The following is a 22,036-nucleotide window of genomic DNA, read 5'->3' on the forward strand; positions in this document are numbered from 1 at the left end:
CTACTTCCCTGTAGAAGGAACAGTGAGAATCTTTGTGTTATCTCCCAGACTGTAAATTTGTAGCCACAACCACTTTCACTGCTTCCACACTTAAACTTGGTCCTGTTCCCTCATGCCTGCCACCCTTGCTTACTCTGATCCCCATTCCAAGTCAGGGTCCCCACTGCCCCATTTTACTTGCGGGAACATAAAGGCTCTTTGCAGCTTACACCACCTCCTGCCAGTCCTAGTCTTCTTCTCTATGCTGCAAAGAGAAGGTCCCTGGGTCTAGTCACTGCTTTCTGTGGCATTAGCATCAGTCCTCACAGAATCACATCAGGCTCTTGATGGAGCCTGCTTACCTTCTCTCAGACTTTTTTCCATCTCCTCTACAGACAAACTGGGCAGCTGCTTCTTGCCTGAAGACCTGTAAAGGACCATTGAACTCAAGGAAGGAAAAGTTTACTACACTCAGCTTTTATTCCTGAAGACACTCTACTTTCCAAGAGCTGTTACAGGGAATATTGCTGGGCTATCTGATGGGACTGGCTCACTTAGCACAACTGGGACAGACAGTATCATCAATGCTTGATGGAGCGAGGGGAAGTAATGTGCAGTGGAAGTTAACTACTTAGAAGAATCTATCAGCTGATCTTCAGAACCTATACAGGAATTGCTAGTAATCCGGCTGAATTAAAGGTTTGAGAAAGCCACAGCTTCTGTCTCGATGTTTTAAAACCAACATGTTTGAGAGCACAGTAGGGTTTAAGTTTGGCAACATAATAAACAACTTGACACCGAGCCTCTTAACAGGAGAAAACACAAAACCATAACAATTTACCTGCTTGATACAAATATAAATACAAGGCAAGTAAGCATTTGACATTTTTTTTTTGTCAGTTGTTATAGGTGAATTCAAGTCCCAAAACATTAAGCAGCTGGTTCTTCCCAAAAGATATTTTGCAAAGTAGTAATCCAAATACAGAATGCATCTTGGCATGTACTACAATGAGAAAGTGTTGACATACATTCACACTTTATTTCATTTTCTTCAAGGAATAAAGTACCAGTAAAGATCTACATGTTTGCCTTACTGCAAACTTCTTGCTCTCACTGAGAAGTACTTCGCCTTGCAGACAATCACACACAAATCAATGCTTCCTCTCCTTAGATGTCACATTAAACTACTCAGGTTTTAAGTGTGAATGGGATTTGCAATCTGCTACAATGTAAGTAAAGAGGATTGTCTGTTTATAGAGCAAATGATAGAAAAACAAAGAGAAGGACATCTCCTTTAAAGTAACTGCAGACAGTACAACTGGCATATTTTGAAATTCTAAGGCAACAATATCAGACCAGCATATGAAACTCTACTGTAGAGACCAAGTTAATGTACTGCTTTCTTCTGCAAAGTGAAAATACTCTGACAGGTTTTATTTTAATTCAGTAAGAGGTAGCAATATGAAATGCCAATATTGCCACCAGATAACTTATGTACTCAACTTCTGCATTCAGTGAATGCCTTAAGCAGACATGTAATGTCCGGTTTGAGTCATACACTCCAAGAATATCTATTTGGCAATATTCATGTATATTAAAAATACACATGCACAATTTTGCAGACTTGCTATTTAATATATTTTTGTAATTCACTACAAAAATGTGGTTTCACAACTGCTACCTTGTACTGGGACTCCTACAGCAGTATGGAGAAGGTACAGAACTGTCAATAATGTGCAACTGTGCAAATTCTAATCCTTTCTGAGCAGCAGTTAGAAGAAAAATTGTGGGTTGACTATTGATATCAAAATACAGATTTAAATAATTTACTCTTAAAAACATTCATATTTATAGCCTCTTACAGAAAATAAACAATTCATCTGATTATCAGATATGTCCTCAGTTTTTCCAGTTCCAAGGTATACACAGGTCTCCATCCTGCAGCACAGAGTAGAAATGCGAAATGCAAAGGTGCATGCCTTGTAGGTATGGCAAGGATTCTTCTAGCAGTCGCTTACAACAATCTATCATCTGTGCACTGGAAACACTGGGTTCCTTATACAGCCGGTCCAAAGAAAATTTTTCAGTAGAAGTATCGATTAGCTCTTTTTCTGTAATCATCATCCTAGCAAATGAAGACAACATACAGTAACAAAATTAGAACTTAATCTCTTATAAAAAAACCCCTTGAAATAAGTACAGTTTAGGTTATATGCATGTAAATACAAGTGTCACTTCACGTACAGCTATGGTACAGAGATATTTGTGCAGGTTGATATCCATGTCTACCTGAGGCTAGACTGAACATGCTTCCATGACTATGGGCAAGAGCATGCCTATGCAGTCACATCTGAAAGCCTGCACCGTGACATTTTTTTGCTCACAGGGAAAAATAACAAAATAAAAATCCTTTGAGGGTCCATTTTTAATGTACTTAAGAATAAAACCATGTTTTTAAGAATAAAACCGTGTTAGTAACTACTCTTATTTAAGACCAGTCATCAAAAACAGTGGATCACAGGTACAGATATTTGATGTATATTAAATGTGTTAATAACTTACTAACTGCAGGAAGCATATGAAATATTGAATTCATAGCTTGCAGGTGATTTTTTCTGTTCACCCCAGACAAAGAGCGGCAAGACACCAAACTCAAGCTACTCGGAAATAAAGTTAATGTGCAGAATTAATTAAGAGTCACTGGAACTGTGGATCATCTCATGCAGACACATTTCAGGTTCAGCAAGCCTACTAGCTCAGGCACTGTGCCACATTAACACAGCTATACTTTCAGAGCCAGCTGGGCTATAGAAACAGCACCACAGCTTCCCTACAACACAGACTCTGTGCTAAACAGGGGAGGAGCTACAAAGCAGCAGCACATTTGCAGAGCCACTGGAATGTGAATCAGCCCAAGCTAAGCACAGACACAGCTACTGAGAGTAGTGACTCCCGTGAAAACACCACTGTAGGGGCTCACCCACCACTGTTTGCAGAGCTCAGTACGGGACCTCCGTGTACGTGCATGACATTACGCTGTGCTGGGGCACTTGGGTCGTTTTGCAGGAGCCCAGCTCCAGGGCTGAACTGAACTTGGAGAGAGCCTGCCCTCTCTGCTGACTGTATCCGTGCCACCCTCCTGAGCACGTTCTCTACTACCTGAGCACCAGCCTTCCTGTCTTGTGAAACCTCAGGCTCCCTTGATGGATAAAGTTAGCGGCACAGTGAGAACTGCAGGTTGATTTTTTCATCACTTCCACAAGGAGGTTTACACCTCGACCACCTACAAAACTGATACTTTACAAAAGTAAGGGAAGGAGAAGTAGATTCATACTAAATCCTGCACTATTACAAGACTGACATCCACACAGATGAGAAAATTTTCTAGAGCAGAAGCTTTTCAACTCCTAAGTGCATCAAGTCACACAGGATTCCAACTACGCTATGCTATTTTACTGTATGTAGAATATTCACCTGCATGTGCAAAGTAAATCCAGTACATCTCAAAGTATTTTCATCTCAAGGCCTTGTTAACAACCACAGAAGGCTATGGAAAATCAGAAGTACAGAATGGATTCTATTCAAGGAAGCATTAAGTGGAAAGGAGCTTTCAGTTTCAATAAAAAGACAACTAAGGGGAAATAGAAATATGACTATCCGTTAAAAAAAAAAAGTAGAGGTGATAAATAAAGAATGACTGGTTTGTATTTTCTACAACACAAGAAAGAGAATGACAGATGAAATCATCAGGCTGTGGGTCTAAAAAAGAAAGAACACCTCTCCCCTCCTTCATATACACATGCTATATATAATTCAACTCTGCAGTTTGCTGCTATGGGATATTTTGGAGCCACAAAGTATAAACTGGCTCAAAAACAATTAAGAGGGGAAATAAATGATCTACTGAACACTCTTAATGTAAGATAATGTTTCCAGCTTCAAGTATTTTCTCAAGTGCAGTCAGTCAGAAACTGGAAATGAGTTAAAAAAAAAAAAAAACAAAAAACCCAAACCACACAGTATTTTTTGCTCCATTCATACAGCCTTCCTGTAAGTTAATGGATGATGGGGACAGACTTTCAATATGACCCAGTATAGTTGTTCTTTACTATTTTATACAAACCAACAATCATCCAACACACAACAGAAGAGCTGAGATATTTAGCTTGGCTCTTACATTTGTACAACACAGCTGCTTATACTCTGAGGGGAGCCCCGTATTTTTCCTGGATTAGTGTTTTTATAATGTGGGGTAGCTAGCATGAGATTTTCTGGAGAGTCAGTTACCCAGATGCAAGCGCACACGTTTGCTACAATATCCCTCCCAGCCTCTACAGACAAGACTTTCCCAGCTGTCACATATGGACAGCTACATAGACAGCTATTCAGCAGTTATAACTTATATGGCAAAAATTATCTAACTTCAAAGCTGGACTAGGGTTATGAAAAATTTCCAACAAACCTCCATGTTTTACGGAAGTCCATCTCCAAAATATATCCTCCCAAGTAATCAGGTCTTAACAGAGCTAAAACCACAAAGCTTTCAGTGAGACTCATGCCTAAAATAACCTACACAAAAAAATATCTGGATCTATACATCACGTATACACTCATGACTGATATTTCAACAATTCATTAAAAGCTTTCCAAAACATAAACTTGCAGTAACAATCTCTAAAAGAACAGTAACACCCAGTTACCTATCACAGTATTTTATTCAAAATAAAACCAGTACCTCTAATTCATGCTGTTAATATACCATATACAAAGCCAAGAAGAAAATTTACAGTTCTGATGGACAAGTACTGGACTTAATATTAAGTATGGTACTATGATTCACTATGGTCATCTCTCTCATCTCATTCACACCTGTGAGAGAGTACCAAGGAGATATTTCTCTTGTCATTCTACCCCAGTTTAGGTGATAACTAATCTTTTCCTCACCCAATTCATGAACAACTAGAAGTAACAGGTCTGTAGCTGGTCTCAGTTATTTTTAGTTTAGATTTTACTGTTTTCTTGTCACAATGTAAGTAACATTAATAGAAGTTACTTGCTTTTCTGATTTGATAAGATGATTTCTTCCTTAAAAAAAACCCACACCTCTCCTTTGGGGAAGTAATTGAAAAAAAATATGTAATTTTGTCTTGTAAGCAAATATCTTTTATTTCTGAATGAAGTACAACTGCTTCTACAAAGTGAAACATGGGTATTTTCTAACAACTGTTTTTGTTCACTGAACACTGACATTTTTAACTTAGTAAAGTTGATGGGTGAAGTTCTATTTTATAAACAGAAGTTTTTTCCACCAAAAGAGCATGAATACATTCTTCAAAGTTCTCCTCCTCCAAATAAAACAAATGACATGCAAAGATTTTAATGAACTAAATGTATTGAGTCACATGAACACTTACTCCTCCTTTCTTTTCAGATTCTCTCTTGCTTGTTGTGCTTTGGCAAAAATAAACCATTGAAGGGTTGCTGGATCACAGACCGTTGGGATCATAAAGTGTCCAAATTCATGTAAGCTTGGTGCATATCTGTCACTATTGAAACATTATGGAAGTAAAAAACAAGGTATCTTTTTTTTTATATAAATTTTTACAGGGATTACTTTCAGAATGAATTTTGAAGACAAAAAGAATATCAAGTAATTACAATCAGAATAATTGGTAAAAAAATTAATCAAATTAGAAAAAAATTAACTGGTTCATGAGAATACAGAAGCATCATACATAAAGCTTTTTTAAAATTACATTTCAAATGCTAGTCTGTCAACAATGCTCAAAAAATACAAACAGCAGCACCATCATACACAACTGAGTGTTGACCTGATAGCACAAACCCTTTAACTTAACCCAGCACAACATTAAAAGACAGAACTTTGACTCTAATTTGAATTAAATAAGTAGGATTTTCTTCAATCTGATTCCTTCTTAACCCATAAAAAGGCAATTGAAACCTTCAGAAAAAAAGACTTTGACATAACGAAAGTCCAAGATAACTTAAGTTTTCTTCTTAGTGAGAGCAACAATCAGTGTAACAAAAAAAAGGTAAAAGCTCTAGAAGGAAGAAACCTTTCCTGCAATTACCTACCTTTCCAGAATCATTTGCAAGCCTCGCAGGCTGCGAGGATGAAAAGGTAGTCTACTGTCACATAATTTATTATAGAAAGAGTCCAGAGTCTCGTAGTACTCTTCCAGAGTCAACAGGGGTTGCAGTTCTTCAATATATATTACTTGTATGCCTCCCAGAAGTTGGCTTATCCGATCTTCCAAGAACAGTAGCCTTTTTTGAAGTTTATAATAATTTGGCAATCTCTCAAAAATCTATTCACAGACACAAAACAAACATTTTCTATGTTACAAAGCATAAAACTTAATTTAAAAAAAATGAAAAAATAACAAGAAACTACAGAAGAAGAGGCACGTAACAATGCAAATATGGAACCCAAGCGGAAAAAAAAAAAATCAAAGAATACCAAAAATCAGAAATATCAAGTGTATACATTTTGGGGCACGCTCATACATATAGTATTTGTACTATAAAGGCACCAAAAGGCCATAACAGGATTGATGGATGTCCTCTTTCTCTATATATACAGAAATTAATAGTTCCAGAGAAGAAAGAAAAAAAAAAAAACTGAGACCTGCATAAAATGTTTACCACCACAGTTACAGTAATAGAACTATTCCACATACAGTCAAAAGTGGGTTTGACAGCCTAGTTTATACCAGTTCTCAAAAAAGAGAAGTCTCTGTTGTTGGAACTAATTATTTCCAAGGGTTTGGATGATAATCTAGCTTGTCTTGAGCCTGAAGGTAGAGGAAGAAAGGAAGAAGGTACCACATCTCGAATTTACAAAACCTATACCAGAAAAGGTTAAGCAGTGATCAGCCTTGTGAGTTGAAACCCAGAAGGTGTGATAGGGAGAAGGCTGGAACAGGGCAACAAGCGAGAGAGCAAAGTTTGTAGTAATAGTCGCTACTTACCATCTACCCAGTTATTACTAGAACACAGTTTTCCATACAAAAAAATACTGCTGCTGGAACAAGTCGAGTGATTTCAGAATAATTTCCTTAGAAATCCAAGAGAGTAGCTTTTGGCACACTAAAATCCATCGGTTCAGCATTTCCATTGGTTATAGAGGAAAAACTGCAAAAATCCTCTAAATACTGTGCCTCTGACCAAGCATTCTACAGACTGACTTGGACAGTACCGTACTGCTTCCTTTTTCTGATCATTAGTAACAAAAGTATTAGCACTGAAGACTGCTTTCTAAAATGGGTTAGAATTGCCCAAAAAATTCTGCTCTCTAAAATAAAAAGCGGCTAAATTTTATGAACAATTTCACCGACTTTTTCTGTGTATCACTTAACGTGAGTCTTCAGTGCATTTTAAAATAAAAAGCCCTTGATTTCAGGTTCAAATATGTACCTCTCCCTCTGTCACCCAAAGCAAATACCATTGCCAAAACCAACTCTACACTGTCCCATCTGCACAATACTTTGTGCAGGTACATAACATCTTCAGAAAAACCCTTGGCAAAAGTTAGAAAGGGGAAGAATTTTTCTTTTCAAGGAAAAGAGTAGGTTTTTTTTTAGTATTAATCAGAAGAACACTTTTATTCCCGTGACTATCAACACTCACAAAGCTCAGAAGATAAAGTTTTGCATTAAATTCTAGCTTCTCAGTTTAAATCCTTTGTAAATCATTCATATTAACAAACCATGGTTTGTTTTCTCCCTCAGTGAAATATATATAGGTGAAAATTCAAACAATCCCCAGAGAAAGATTTGGATTGAGTGCTGAATTTTCATATTATTCGTTGACTGGAATATAGAATATTCTGATATTCCAGCTATATTCCCAACTATGAAATTCCACTCCATCTCCTTTATAAAGAAATGCTTTTGATATAACTATCAATAACATTTCAGTAACCACGAATCAAGAAAATTTCTTTAAGTGACATGCTGATATTGCTACATATTTTGTGGTTCTTTGCATATAATTCTTTATCATTTACGATGCCAGAAAGCCTGTCAACTCCAGACTTTACAAAAGCAGCAGTAGAACTTGCATAGTCACTAAATATAAATTTCTGCAACATCCACATTATTTGCTTAAAAGAACAAAGTGAAATGACAGGGTTGGTTAGCAGCCATTGGCTGAAATGAACACTTCACAGCACTCTTTAAGGCCCATTTTTACAAAAGTCTGAATAAAATTCCTAAATTCTTCATGGGCATGAGCTCTTTATGGATAATGAGATATTCTGCCAGTGCTCACTGTACAGACCGGAACACCGACTAATAATTTGCTTTGTATTTAATCAGGGGTAGGACTGATTTGTTAGTGAAAGCAGCAGTAAAGACCTGACAAAGATTGTTGTTAGTAACAGTGTACCACAAAATTAAATTCAGAATGCAATGTACACAGTTATGCTAAACATAGTAACTATGTGTTTGCTTTAAATTCCTCATCAGTTATCCGCACCAATTAATATTTTGGTTATAGTTTAAAAATGGATGTCATAACAAGAGGCATTATCATTTACTTTGAAATCTTCTTACTTTGGTCCAGTGATGGTGAACATCCATGGTCCCCAGCATTATGTGGCCTGCTGCACTCATACCTGAACGGTCCGTAAATACCACCGTGCGTCCTAAAGATTGAACAAAGCTCTTTACTGATTTGGGTTATTGCAATTATTCCCACAATTATTTAAGGCTACTGATGGATCACAAGCAACATATTTCTTCAGCACAAACACGCACAAGTAGGTGCTTTCCTTATTCTCAAAATTTAAAAGAGTGATTCTTGAAAACTGCAGTTCAAGAATTTTTTTCATACAAACCTCACCTATCTTAAACTCTCGCTTAAACTTTATAGAATTTTAGTTAACTGGAATTTTGTCTTACAATGACTACTTTTAAAATAAGAGAAAAAAAATCAGCAGACAGCATATTCAAAGAATATGTACGAATCGTGTACACAGTAGGAAATATATGCAATATGCTTTAAATATATATGAATAAGGTAAAGGTTGGTGAAAGAACTATTAGCACAGCCTTTCAACATTACTTCCGCAGAACTCTGCAACGTGAAAGCTGTAAGAAACATTTTCACATTAGGTTTTTGCTCTTTTTAAAAGAAAGGATAGATGCAACATAAAAGGATAACACTAGGTTTACTTTTGGAGGGGCAAAACAGTTTTGAGTCTGAGTATATATTTTTTTTTTTTAAGTGAAGTACAAAGATTGTCAAGAATTCTTTAGGGTAAAAGCACAGGCAACTAGTTATCAAAATAAGCTTCCACAAAAGTCTTCAGTGTGATGTATTAATCCATAAGACAAGGCTTAAATAGAAGCTCTTGCTCTCAGAAATCAGTTTTCCAAAATCGTTAAGAGCAACACTGACTTTAAGGCATCTAGTCCATCCTCGTACCCCAAGGCAAGATCAATTGTACTTGTTCACAAGACAGACTTCTCTAGCACTTTAAATCCTTAGCATGCATAGGTAAAGAAACTAATCTGAAACTTGATACAATTTAAAACTACTTATTGTCCTACTCGCTCTGTCTTTTGATAAAAGATTATGCGAACCCTCAAATGAAAGCCACTCAAAACTGAGTATCTCCAGATAGGCATAAAATGTAGTTACAATTAGAGAAAACAGCTACTACCACAGGTAGGTCAGGTTTATAGAATATTTTAGTTTTTCCTGAGAAAATACAGACTTTAATATGAATATTTCACGAACATGCATGATAAGAGAAGAGAATAGGATTTTAAAGGCATTCTAGTAAGTCCTCCTTACACTGACTCTCTGGAGAGCTACTCACATTTTTGTATTCAATCTAACAGGGGTAACAATCTATTGCCACGCTTATAGAAATTCGGTCTGGATTTTTTACTTTCATTGTTAGTACTACGTCTAATGCCTCCAACTCATTCAGTTTGCATTTATTAAGAAGTAAAACAGAAGCTGAGTGTAGAGAATAAGAAAAGTAATTTTAAAACTACCCAGTAACTAAAATGTAAGTTTTCACCAGCTTTCCAGTAAGCCTAGTAGGTTTGTTTTTGCAGTTGTCAAAAGCTTTCATGAAAAGAACTAGAGCTTCCTTGTCACAGAAGACTCATGCTCATCTTTGAATCAATACATTAGGATGTGTGAACCAAGCAGCAGAAATACCTTTAACATTCTTCAATACTTCAGGTCTCTGTTGGACTAAGCGACCTAGACTGTGTAGTTGGCTACAGCGGTGAGCAGTACCCCAGCTTCTCTGCCACCTGAATAAAAATATAATTGAAAGCATTTAATTCTCCACCTTGTTTTAAAAAAAAAAAAAAAAAATCACAGAAATTGAGATGCAGACAAAAGCCTTATAACACAAAGAAGTCAAACAAAATAGCACTCCAGCAGTAATAAAAGCAGAGACCTACTGAAAATCTGTCTGTGTCATATGCCATTTGGACAGATAAAAAGCCTAAATAAAAATTTCAGTCTTTCTTAAAGTGAGTGAAAAAACAAACAAACAAAAAAGAAAACAAACCCCAAACAAACAAAAAAACCCAAACCAAACCAACAAAAAAATAAAACCCAAAACCTGGTAGACAGAACAAACTTGCCAATCTTTCTCCCAGTAAGAAGAGGGTAAGTAAGTAAATAAAACCAGACAATGCAGTATTTGGTTCTATCATGTGGCATGCAGTTTCTGTTCGTATGCCGTGTAATGTTTGTCTAGAGGAGCAAGTATTTTATATAAGGACATTGCCTCTTTTTGTTTTCCTGTTAGTTCTTAGCCCAAAACATAACTATGATTCCAGTGGTAAATTGCTATATATGTGTATATATATATTTAGAGTGGAATAATTTTTGTTAAACCATCTGGGAGCCTGTAGTTACACTGGTGACTTTAATATATATAGTTTTGACATCTCTTCCATCACAGACAGATCAGACAAACTCCTAACTAAATTTCAAAAAGCATTTAAATTGTGAAGTTGTCCCAGTGCACTGAAAAAATACACACTTTTACAAACTTCAAGCTGATATAAAAATGTCTCAAAATGGGAAATTACCATCCCCTTGCTGTATTGGGTCTGTCTGGGATGGAGTTAATTTTCTTCATAGCACTCCTGTGTTTTATTTTTAGTAAAACAGTGTTGGTAACACACCACTGTTGTGGCTATTGTGCAGTGCTGGAACAGTGTCCAGGTTTTTGCTTTTTCTTCCCACTCTGCTCCCCTCCACGAGTGAGCAGGCTGGGGTGGGCAAGAAGCTGTGAAGGGACAAACAGGACAGGTGACTCCAACTGACCAAAGGGATATTCCAGACCATATGATGTCATGCTTAGCAATAAATACTAAGGAAATGAAGAGGAAGGGGGGGACCCTCGTGTTTATGGTGTTTGTCTTCCCAAGTAAGCAACTAGACATGCTGAGGTCCTGCTTTCCAGAAGGGGCTAAACACCTGCCTGTGGATGAGGAGCAGTGAATGAATTCCTTCTCTTGCTTTGAATGCACAGCTTTGCTTCACTTCACCTATTAAATTTCTACCTTGATCCCCAAGTTTTCTTGCTTTTGCTCTTCCTGTTCTCTTCCTCCCATCCCGCTGGGGGTGTATGAGCGAGCGGCTGCGTGGGTGCTGGCTAGGGTCAACCCACAGAGTTTCATTTGTGGAAACCTAACTGGCATTTGTGGAAACCTCTCTGGGATGCAGAGTGGCACTATACCACAGTGCTTATGAGGCAATTCAATCTATTATAATGCAACTCATTCTAGTAACTATTTACTGTTACCTAGCAATATCACTTTGCTTTCAGTAGCACCAGACAGCAATGTAAAAAGGCAGCTGATAGATCCTACCTTCTCTTCAGCTGTCCTAAACTTATACATGGAATAAAGCCAGTGACCCTGTTGTTTTTTTCAAACCTCTGAACGCTACTAGCATTGGGCTGCAGGATCACAAGTATTAGTTTCCTATTAAGATGCTTGTCAGCTTTCTGACACTCTCATTTTCTGAATTATGACACCACAACTCTTGGAAGGTTAACAACTCTTCATGGAACACAATAGTTTGAGTGTATTTTAAAAGCACAAACTATAGGAAAATTAAATATAAGCCATGAATAAAACCAAACCTACACATTTAATACTGAAGACTGTTTCAGAAACTCAGAAATACCTACCACAGCACAGTTGCAGAGGATTACAAATTGTGTTAAAAAAATGGCTTTGACTTAAAGAAAGGCAGGGTCTTTTACAGGGTGAAAGGATCAAAAGCATGATTCCTGAAGCTCCAACTCCCTCTCTCTCTCCTGCTTAAAAGGAAGACCTAACGGACTTGAAATAATCCCCCCAAAGTTTATTTTTCCATTGTTGAATACCCTCACTGCCATTTTCCCCTTCCTGAATATCCCACTTCAGAACATCCTCATCCGAAGGCACAAAATTTAAAAAAGGATCATAAATTATTTTCTAGAAAATATTCTGCAGAATCAAGATCAACAACTGTTCTCAGCCCTTTTGAGCAAAGAAATATCCTCCTCCTCTGGAGTGGGGAAAACAAGACATCAGAAAGAACATTTTTATTAAGCCTTCACAGGATGTCAATATGTACCACATGCAAAGTTGCATTTCACTGCCAATCTAGTTACCTTTATAGCGATTCACTTGAATCCAGGAAGAGCAACTTTATCTAGCAAAACACCCAAATGAATGCATATGCACAGGTCCTATTTCAGGTGCTTATGTCTTTGCCTCAACTGGAGCCTACATTATTAGTTACAAATACTAGCTCTTTTGCCCCAATTGAATTATTCTAGAAAAATATTACTCAGTGCAATAACACTTTTACATATACGAAATATAGCCATTTTGCTGGAATGAGCCTTTAAATCTCATGGTATAGTAGTACACAACACTGCCTTGCTTTGACTGTCTTAATGCAAGTCCAACTCATCTAATTTATTACCTGATATCTGAGAGCTGGAGTTGATGAGAGAGCTCAAATTTTAAACGTTCTAGTTCTTTTCTGAGTGGCAAACTCTTTTTCAGCTTTTTTACTGCACTTCCTTCATTATCATCTAGCCAGGATCTGAAAGAAGAGGAAGAAAAAAAAAAACAACAGTAGAATCATGCTGTATTATCTTTCACACAAACAATAGAAAGAATTCAGTTAGTTGTATTAACATTAATCTTTTATTTCAAATTACCAGGTAAAGAGATTTTTTAAAAGCAAAGGACGGAAACCAAAATGGCTAAATGCTTCATTGTAAGATATCTACAAAGGAAAATCTGGCATTTAATATCTTTACAGGGGGACTAGAGAATCAAATTGAACCAAAAGACACTGACAGTGTTACAACTGTAACACTTAGAGGTGCAAAAGATGTAGAGCAACAGATTAGTGTGATTTAGGAGGGCAGCTTTAAAATTTAGTGCTTTAATAAAATAAGTTCCCACACATCTGCCTTAAAAAAACCCAAACCAACCAACCAAAAAATCCAACAAAAAAACAACCAAAGTGATCACAGTGGACTATCAAATACGGGAGGTGGTACTAAGGGGGCAAATTAGGTAACTCCTACAAAGTTGGGATGAACAAAGATTAAGAAGGTCAAAGTTTTACAGTTCTTTTGTCAATAATCACAACCAGACAAACATGACTCATGGAATACATCTAAAACATTCGATAAATAGATATTTCTATTTCTATGAAAAAGCTACTCTAAGAGACTTAGCCTTTGTTCATAGCATAAACTTACTTTCATACTATTTATTTTTACAAATACTTCCATTCTCATACTGTATTCTAAGTGAAAAGAATTAAAACTCAGAAGCAAAGAGGCCCAGTGCCAAAATGCCAGGTATTAAAACAAGACTGTTAATATGTAACTGTGGCATTTCTTGTAAATGTGTAAAAATAAGTAAAAATATTCTCTAGTATGCTAAATCTCAGTTCAGTGTTTTACAGTAGCATATAATATAGTAGTTTCATTTGCCAGGCACTAGACAGTATGAGGGCTATTTTTTTCTCTGAACAAAGTACCACTGCACAGTTCTGCCTTTATTTCAAATGGCACCTAAGTTTGTTACGAAAAATTTTTCAAGGCAGCATTTTTCACACTTCCCCAAAATGAGCACATACAGATTTTATAAACAGTCAACTTCTAACACACAGCACACTTCATGTAATGCAACTTCAGTATTTTTAATTGCCTCATTTTAAACATTAAGGTTGGTATGCTGAACAACAAATCAGAAGCACCTAAGATATCCGGCAAATTAAAACATTCTAACCTTAGTTTTCACGTATTATCTCCCACCCCCAACAGAATGTGATAATGAAATGCTAACTGTAAAGTTAATAGCTGTATAGTTTTGTGTCACAGAAGTCCTGTAAGAGGTAAGGAACTATCTGGAGCAAATGGAACCTCTGCCTCCTCCTGAATCGCCACCAATATTCCACAAAACTGAAAAACTCAATCAACCAAAACTAGATTGACCACGCATGAATGCTGGGCAAAAAGACAAGAATGTCTCAGCTTAGCTGGCACTATAGCTATCCCAGGAGCTCATTTCAACTCTCCTTAGTTATAAAAAGTGTGACAGAATTACTTGTTGAACAATAAAGTTTTGTATTGTTCAGAATGTTTATTAATTGCCTTTAAAAACACTTATAATTAGAGTAAGACCAATTTAGGTCACAAAAACATCAGTTAAATAAAAGCCTTACATACATTAAAGTTGTTTCCACTCTCTGGGCTTGTTCTAGTTCCTCCTCAGGATCCTTGAATCCAGTAAATGAATAATAAGTCTTATCCCATTTGATAGGTCTGTTCACTGTGCTTTTCGCTTCCTTGTGGGGCTGAGAGTTCACATTCAAACTCTGAATATGCTCCGTAGATAAACTGCAGGAGTTGAGAATATCTAATACTGTGCTCAGGAGATCCCTAGTACGTAAAGTAAAACTGACTGCTCGAAACCCTATAAAATACAAGTCCCACAAAATTAGTATTAATTTATTACAAGTATTTAAAATGCATTCACATTTCTCTCACAAGAACCTAAGCATGGCGTACATAGTTGGAAATTATTATGATATTGCTATTTCAACACTCACTGCAAAATTCACATGCAGTTTAACCTTTAAAACTGTTATGTGTCCAAAAATATAAACAGAGCTGTTTTAAATATCTGAATCTTTGGACAAATTGGAAACATAGCTACAGATACAGCGTAACCCCCCCCAAAAAAAGATAATTTCACTTTAGCAGTGGCAGTTCTGTCCAACAGCTCCACACAATTTATGTTATTACTGATCATCACCTTGGATATAATTTACTGTAGAAATGCAGTACTACAACAGCTCTCCACAGGATATGAACAGAAGCTTTAGAACAGAACATGACACTTGTACACTGGCTAAAACTAAGTCCCATCACTTAGCTTTTGGGCCTAACTGCCCCAGAAAGCAAGTAAGTATTAGACAAGAGCAGAACACAGCTGCCAGTTCAATTGTTATTTTAAGTAGACTGAACATAATGCTACTATTTTCTTCAAAAACAGTATTATTTTGTTTGCTAGCACTAGGGTCCCTCACAATTTGCCCAAATGTTTTGACTACCAGGATAAAGAATATAAAAATTATCTGTTAGATAAGGCATATATTAGTACATCAGAGACAAATACACAGAATAACATTAATCAGAACCCATATTCCAAATTTGGCAATATTTTCTGTAGTCTTACAGCTAAGAGTCAATATGGTAAATTGAAGCTTCAGATATTATACAACTTCTGCTTACAGAATAAGTTCCTCCCGATCCTACAAGCACTGTAAAACACTGTGTACTACACGTTACCTGCAATGAAAACAAGGACCCGACTGTTGTTCCAGTTAAACATGACAACAGTATTAAAAGCAGAAAAAATATCATTTACATAAACCTATGGGTTTTACTTCCTCATACTGTAACTGGACCTCAACTTTTTAATTTTTCATTCTTTCAATCAATACTTTTTAAAGCTTAAGATGTTTAATTACTTGGGATGGTCCTGGCTGGCTGTTATAATACATGTTTTCCTAGTTCAACAGGATTTTATTCAGTTGAAAAGTCATTATGACTGCACAATGTTAAGTAATGGTCTGAAAGGATTTAAATACAGGAAGATACATTCTGCGCGATATAAAAGCACCTGAAGCACTGAAGGATTCTTGAACATTAGAAGTGTTTGCTTCTCTTTCTCTTACGTAAAAAGTAAGCTGAGTAGGCTTAAAAGAGCGAAATCCTGGTTTCTGTAGATTCTCCAAGTAGCCATTTAACCTCTTCAGAGAGTTTTCATTTACTTCCTGTTTAAATAAAAAAAGAAAAAGACCCAAAACATTACAGATGATAAATTTGGCTATTTTTCATCTAAACCTTTGTAATCTTACATGCAGAATTAGTTATTACAAATTGCCAGCTGCTCTTAACAAGTAGTAATATAATTCACATTCTCAGCATAAATGAATAATTATCTTGCATTAATTGCATGATGTACAGACTTGTACATTCTTGTACATTCCAAAAAACAACTTTTAAGGCTTTCCAGCTTAAAGAAATTCATTGACTCAAATACAATGCACAGCATTTCAAAGTGATAAAGCAAGTAATACGTATTGTAAATTAGTCTGGAAGGATTCAGTATTTTCTTTGAAACAACTGAATAGAAAATATGACTAATAAATAACGGATGTTTAAGCAACTTATCCTTGTTAAAAATAAAGGAAGTGAATCTTTTTGTTCTCTGGTAACAACCATATTTAGTTCTAATACTACTTTTGTTTCTAACAGCAGGAAAACAAGAAAATTTCCATCCTTAATATAAGACACATTTACAAAGAAAGCATAGTAAAAGATTTTTACCCTCTCTTTGGGATGTTGGCCAAAGAAATCTGGATGTACAGCAAAATAGAAAGGTCTGAGAGCATTGATGGCATCAGCTCCTGACAAAGTTCTTGACTGAAAAATGCATTGTAGTAATATCTTCTCCAGACATAACCTAATAAAGTAATAAAATGTTTATGTATGATACAACCAGTGAAATGACAAACTGATATAAATTACATTAGAATGTGACAGAATGGATTAAACATTCACAGTTGCAAGAATAATAATAATTTAACACTGGTATTAGAAGTCTGACTAATTGTAGAAGACATCAGGTAAAAAGACAGTACTTTTTGCCCTTTGATCTTCACTGAAATATCAGAAACAAGGAGTAAAAGAAGTTTCGGTGGTAGGAAAAGAAGATTGTTTCACCTAAGATCAGAAGAAAAAGTTAAAGAAGTTCAGAAACTACAGAAGATTGAATACCTCCAATCATGCATAATAGTTCTGCAACAAGCACACTTGCGTAACAGAAGACTGAAATGGAAGGAAAGACAAGCTCTGAATTAAAGACCACCAAAATTTCCTGCCATAGCTCAAAGCTGATATTCAGGTTAGCACTAACTACCAAGATACAGTATATATAAAAGCAGCAAGAAAATGTGAATTGGTAAATATTTAATAATAGATTTCTCCTTTAGCTGATTCTACAGGCTAACAAACTCAACAGGCTAACCATCTTCTCTGTGATTAACATTCATCTCGGTTTGCAACTCAGAAGGGTAGGGATTCTGCTCTGTTAAGCAATACAGTGCTGTTTCATTCCTCACAGTTATCATACAAACTGCAAGCTCCAAATAGGAAAGCTGCATATTGGAGGCAAAGCTGCTTCCAGTCCACATAAAACTAATACCCTTATTAATAACAGTAAGCAAGACTGTTTTACAAAGGACTATTTGTTCAGCATACTAGACCAAATCATCAGCCTGGACACAGAAACATGTGAGACTATTCCCTGACTGCTTTCATTAACCTAAAAAAACCCCAAACCAAAACAAAAGAAACTCCGAATCTGAGCTCAGACAATAAGCTGTACTTTTCATTCTGGCAAACGGTAGAGTAAATGACAACAGTTGAGTTGTCAAGCAGGTGCAATGACCCTTACTTTACCTTTTTTCTGTCAACCTTTCGAGCTCTTCAATTAGAAACATGAAAGCAGTTAAAGCTAGTATTTTCTGCCTAAGAGGTGGGCAAATATTAGTAGGTTGTAAGAATCAGCTTGCTGAAAACAGGAGTTTTTGTAGAAAAGGGGACTGTAATGTAAGATGACTGATGAAATTTCAAACCGTTATGACTAAAACCGATTTTAATTTGTGCAGATTAAATGGGAGATTAAGAAAAAGATCAAACGCATTACTGGCAAACACTTCTACCTCCTTGCTGGCTGCATCTCAGAAAATCTAAGACTGGACATGATCATACCCCTACTCAAAACATCAGGAGATAGCAAAGTACCACAGCAGTATCATGTTTTTATGGAGAGCAAAACCTCCCAATGACAAGAACATGCCAGAGTTGCTCTGTGATGCCGGAAAAACCTGTCTACCTGACCTGGCAAGAAAGGAACCAAATCACACTGGGTAAAAGTCCACTTAGTCATATGCTTTACCATTTCGGATCTAGAAACACCAAAATTATTGCCTTACTGAGAAAAAAAAGAGCATCAATTTTATATATATATATATTTTTTTTTTGGTAGCAAGTAGACACAAAGAGAATCCTTTCCAGCAAAGGGGAAAAAAAAAAAAAAAAAAAAAAGGTAGATTAATCAGCTATCTGATAGCAGTTTCGACTAACAGCCATGCAAGAAACCCACATCCTACTAGGAAGAAGTGAGGAGCTCAATTCTCTCTTCACCTTATCCATACCATTTCCCACATCTACTCTTGAGGTACATAGCATACTGTTTCCAGTAGTCAGGAAAAAAATTTCCAACATACCTGGAAACTATTAATTCCAAGTTTATTAATCATAGATTTCCATCTGGTATTCTACAAGAAAAATGGCCAAGTATGGCTAACTTTAGTTCCCTTGTTTTGTATCCAAACAACACTGTCATCCTAGCAGGAAGGCTCAGGATTCCAGCCAAAAGTCTATTTTGAACTTGCTTAAAAGAGAAACGCTCAAAGGCCAAAATTAGTCTGCATGACAGAAGGAAGAATTCATTCACTGAAGGTGAAAGACAGAACTCTGAGGCATCCTTCAAGTGAAGTGACAAAATAAGTGAATTAAAACAAATTTAGAGACAGAAAAAGTAAAAAAGATGCTTATGGCTTCACTCAGCAGGAGCAAGGATTATTCCAAGAGCTTCACGCAGATTTGAAGAGCAGAGAAAGGCTTCAAGTTAAAATCAAGGTCATAACTACTTCGAGGACAGCCGTCTCCACTTCATCAAAGATATGAAACACAATCTCCACCAGAACACATTATGCAATAGTACTCTAGGACTGATTTAATTTATTGATTAAATAATTCCCTTCAGCTTTCTTTTTAGTTTTTCTTCACATCTCTCTGAAGTTTAACTTTTTGACTTACAGCTTTAGCACTGAAAAGCTTTGTTAAATTAAGCTCATTATTACAGATATATTCACTCATTTTGAAGCACTGAGCTTTAATAACTCAATAATGCAGTAGTATATTGGATATCATACTCAGATTTAGACTACCAATTTCTCATAATTAAGCTACTTTAAAACCCTTGTTTTGTTGAGAGCTTTTTCAATGTCTCACTTGAGGACAGGCATATGCCTTTTGGGGATTTTCAACTGTGAATGCTCTGCTGAAAGTTTCAAGCTGTAAAGATGAGAAAACCAAGCATTAAACAAAAGTATCAAACCACTTTTACATATATGCAAGTCATAAGCAAACACAAACATACGCTACAGGTGAATCAGGTCAGCAACATGCCATACCTTCTCACGGCTCTCAAGCAGCAAAACATTTCAGCAGCTCAATGGTCAAGCCAACTTTCAGCCATCCACTAACTCACTTAAAAAAAGAAAAAAAATCCTGTTTAGTAATAGACACCAGTATTTTCCCTGTTACTTTTCAGTGCATTCTCTAAATCCTAGATAATAACTTTTAAAGTCACAATAGTAACATAAAATTGAGAAACCATACAGAAAACCTAAAGCTTTGCATAAGAATGTTTTCAGTTTCTTCCACTGTCTTACAAATATTAAGTGTTGTTACCATATTTTGATTTGAAGACAAATATTGAAAGATGTTCCAATCACTAAAAAAAAGACTAAAAAAATATTTACTGAAAATGTTTCCTGCTCTTTCTGACACTCAGTTTGTGTCTTTAAGTATAGAAACAAAAAACCCAGAAGCTTTCTTTAAGCACTAACACATACCAGCTCGTGGAATTCCATGTAAACTTTTACTCTGCTAAGTCCAAAACTTTCAAACAAATGATAATACTTTAAAATTTCCATGCCAACTGTTTTATGGGGGCGCAATATAAAACCAAAGGGAAACACACTGTCATACAACAATGCCTGGAAATCTGTACCAAAAATTTGCTGGCATTTATACTTTCCAAAATAACACGTTCCCACCAAGTATGCCCTTTTAAAGCACCTGGGATGAACAGTTATCAGAGAAATACCATCCCTGTTCTAATACAGCATGATAGTTCTTATGACTACTTTGCAACACATTTATTATTACTAATGCAAATATGCTTAACTAAGAACATAGATTGTTTACCAATATCTTACTGGAGAATAGGATGAGAAAAAATACACTGAAATATCCCCCAAATACCTTATACTTTTTGTCTTCCGATTTTCAGCTAGGAGGGCAAGACAGTAATAATTTTATTTTTAGTAACCCTAACAACAGTCTTAATCATAAACTAACTTAAATACATTAACAAGCTTTCTGGTAATAAAAGAGTTTTCTCTCTCTGTAATTTTAGCTTCAGGGATTTGGACAGAGGATGGAAAAAAACAACAGTCTCACTAATCTGTAGTGACGCTTTATATAACCAGACAAAGGCATCATTGTTTCTTGTTTTAAATGCTCTATTAACGGCTTAGAAATTGCTCCACCGCTTAGTTTAAAAAACAAAATCTGGTTTGAGTAAGTTTCACCTGCACCCCACCTCAAAGATACATGCTTGCTAAACCCAACACAAAACACGAATTACGTTGCAGACATTTTGCAAAAGCCTTTGGAAACACGACATCGCAGGCTACTGCCCAAACCGAGATTATCTCCTTCAGGTGTTTACCTGCGCTTGACCCTTAAGGTAGTATGAAGAAAACGGGATGAAAATAAACACGATGACAGCGTTCAGAAAATAAACTCGGGTGAAACCGAGTGAAACTCACGGCTTCGGAGCAAGTAAGCTACAGCGATCCGACCGCTAACGCTTTCAACTATTTAAAACAGAGCCCTGACAGAAATCACTTTAAAATCTACTATAAGGTAAGGTCTTTCCCACAGCCACCTAACGGCACAGCTGCCGGCGAGGTGCCGCGGGCCTCCCCCGCCCCGCCGATGGCGAGGGGGGGGGGCACAAGGCGCAGCCCGGCCCGATGCCTCGGGACCGGGCTCCCGGAGAACGGCGGCGCCCGCGCGGCGGCCACGCGCGGTCCCAGGAGCCGCTGCCGTCCCAGGGCGGCCCGGGGAGGCTCCGCCGCACCGGAGGAGCCCGGCGGGGCTGCCCCGCCGCCGCCAACGACCGCCACGCGCGCAGGGACCCGCCGGAGCGCGAGCCCCGCGGCGGGCAGCTCCGCCCGGGCGGCGCGGAGCGACACGGCCGCGGCCTCGCACCGTCCTTCGGCCGCGCAGGAGGGCTGAGGGGGTGGGGGGGTCGCGCTGCCTGCCCTCTCCCCGGTGTCCCCCCCCCCCCCCCCCGGGGAGGAGCCCGAGGCCCCCGGCCCGCCCCCCCCACTCACCACCACAGACGAACAGCGCCCGCCGGGGCTCGGCCCCCATCGCCCCGCGCAGCCGCCCCCGCCGACGGCCCGGGAGGGGCCGGGGGGGGGGGGGGGGGGGGGGGGATTCCCGCCGGGGGCGGGGCCCGGGCCCGCGGAGGAGGCGGGGCCAGCGGGCGCCTGCGCTCCCGGCCCCGGCGGCCTCCCCGCCCCGCCTCCTCCCTGCGCC

At 37.7% G+C, this 22,036-nt stretch overlaps 1 protein-coding gene across 5 annotated transcripts; it reads right to left on the reverse strand.

Moving 5' to 3' along the window:
• Nucleotides 1-435: 435 nt before the first annotated feature.
• Nucleotides 436-21,958, reverse strand: TCAIM (T cell activation inhibitor, mitochondrial). Of its 5 annotated transcripts, XR_006166843.1 has the most exons (13): nucleotides 21,829-21,958; nucleotides 19,834-19,909; nucleotides 16,898-17,033; nucleotides 16,188-16,341; nucleotides 14,729-14,975; nucleotides 12,961-13,083; nucleotides 10,177-10,274; nucleotides 8,556-8,647; nucleotides 6,076-6,308; nucleotides 5,394-5,525; nucleotides 4,442-4,505; nucleotides 3,454-3,526; nucleotides 2,018-2,104 (listed from the first exon to the last, which is right to left on the reverse strand). XR_006166843.1 is itself a non-coding variant. In XM_042806469.1 (12 exons), the coding sequence occupies exons 2-11, from the start codon at nucleotides 19,860-19,862 to the stop codon at nucleotides 4,490-4,492; spliced, it is 1,260 nt and encodes a 419-aa protein (XP_042662403.1). In that variant the 5' UTR covers nucleotides 19,863-19,909; nucleotides 21,829-21,958; the 3' UTR covers nucleotides 2,003-2,104; nucleotides 4,442-4,489. The 5 variants fall into 5 exon arrangements, 4 of the variants coding, with proteins under 4 accessions (XP_042662399.1, XP_042662401.1, XP_042662402.1 ...); XM_042806469.1 differs by lacking the exon at nucleotides 3,454-3,526 and having other exon boundaries at nucleotides 2,003-2,104; XM_042806465.1 differs by lacking the exons at nucleotides 3,454-3,526; nucleotides 4,442-4,505 and having other exon boundaries at nucleotides 436-2,104.
• Nucleotides 21,959-22,036: the final 78 nt, after the last annotated feature.

The sequence above is a fragment of the Tyto alba genome, unplaced genomic scaffold, assembly GCF_018691265.1.
Source record: "Tyto alba isolate M040663 unplaced genomic scaffold, T.alba_DEE_v4.0 Super-Scaffold_46, whole genome shotgun sequence".
NCBI lineage: Eukaryota > Metazoa > Chordata > Aves > Strigiformes > Tytonidae > Tyto > Tyto alba.

What these genes read in the sequence shown, in the direction of transcription:
- TCAIM (XM_042806465.1), bottom strand. Translation starts at nt 19,862, where the DNA reads ATGTTTTGCTGCTTGAGAGCCGTGAGAAG. An exon ending in TGCTTGAGAGCCGTGAGAAG is followed by an intron (nt 17,034 to 19,833) that starts GTATGGCATGTT and finishes TTACTTTATTAG; the next exon opens with GTTATGTCTGGAGAAGATAT. An exon ending in GCCAACATCCCAAAGAGAGG is followed by an intron (nt 16,342 to 16,897) that starts GTAAAAATCTTT and finishes TTATTTAAACAG; the next exon opens with GAAGTAAATGAAAACTCTCT.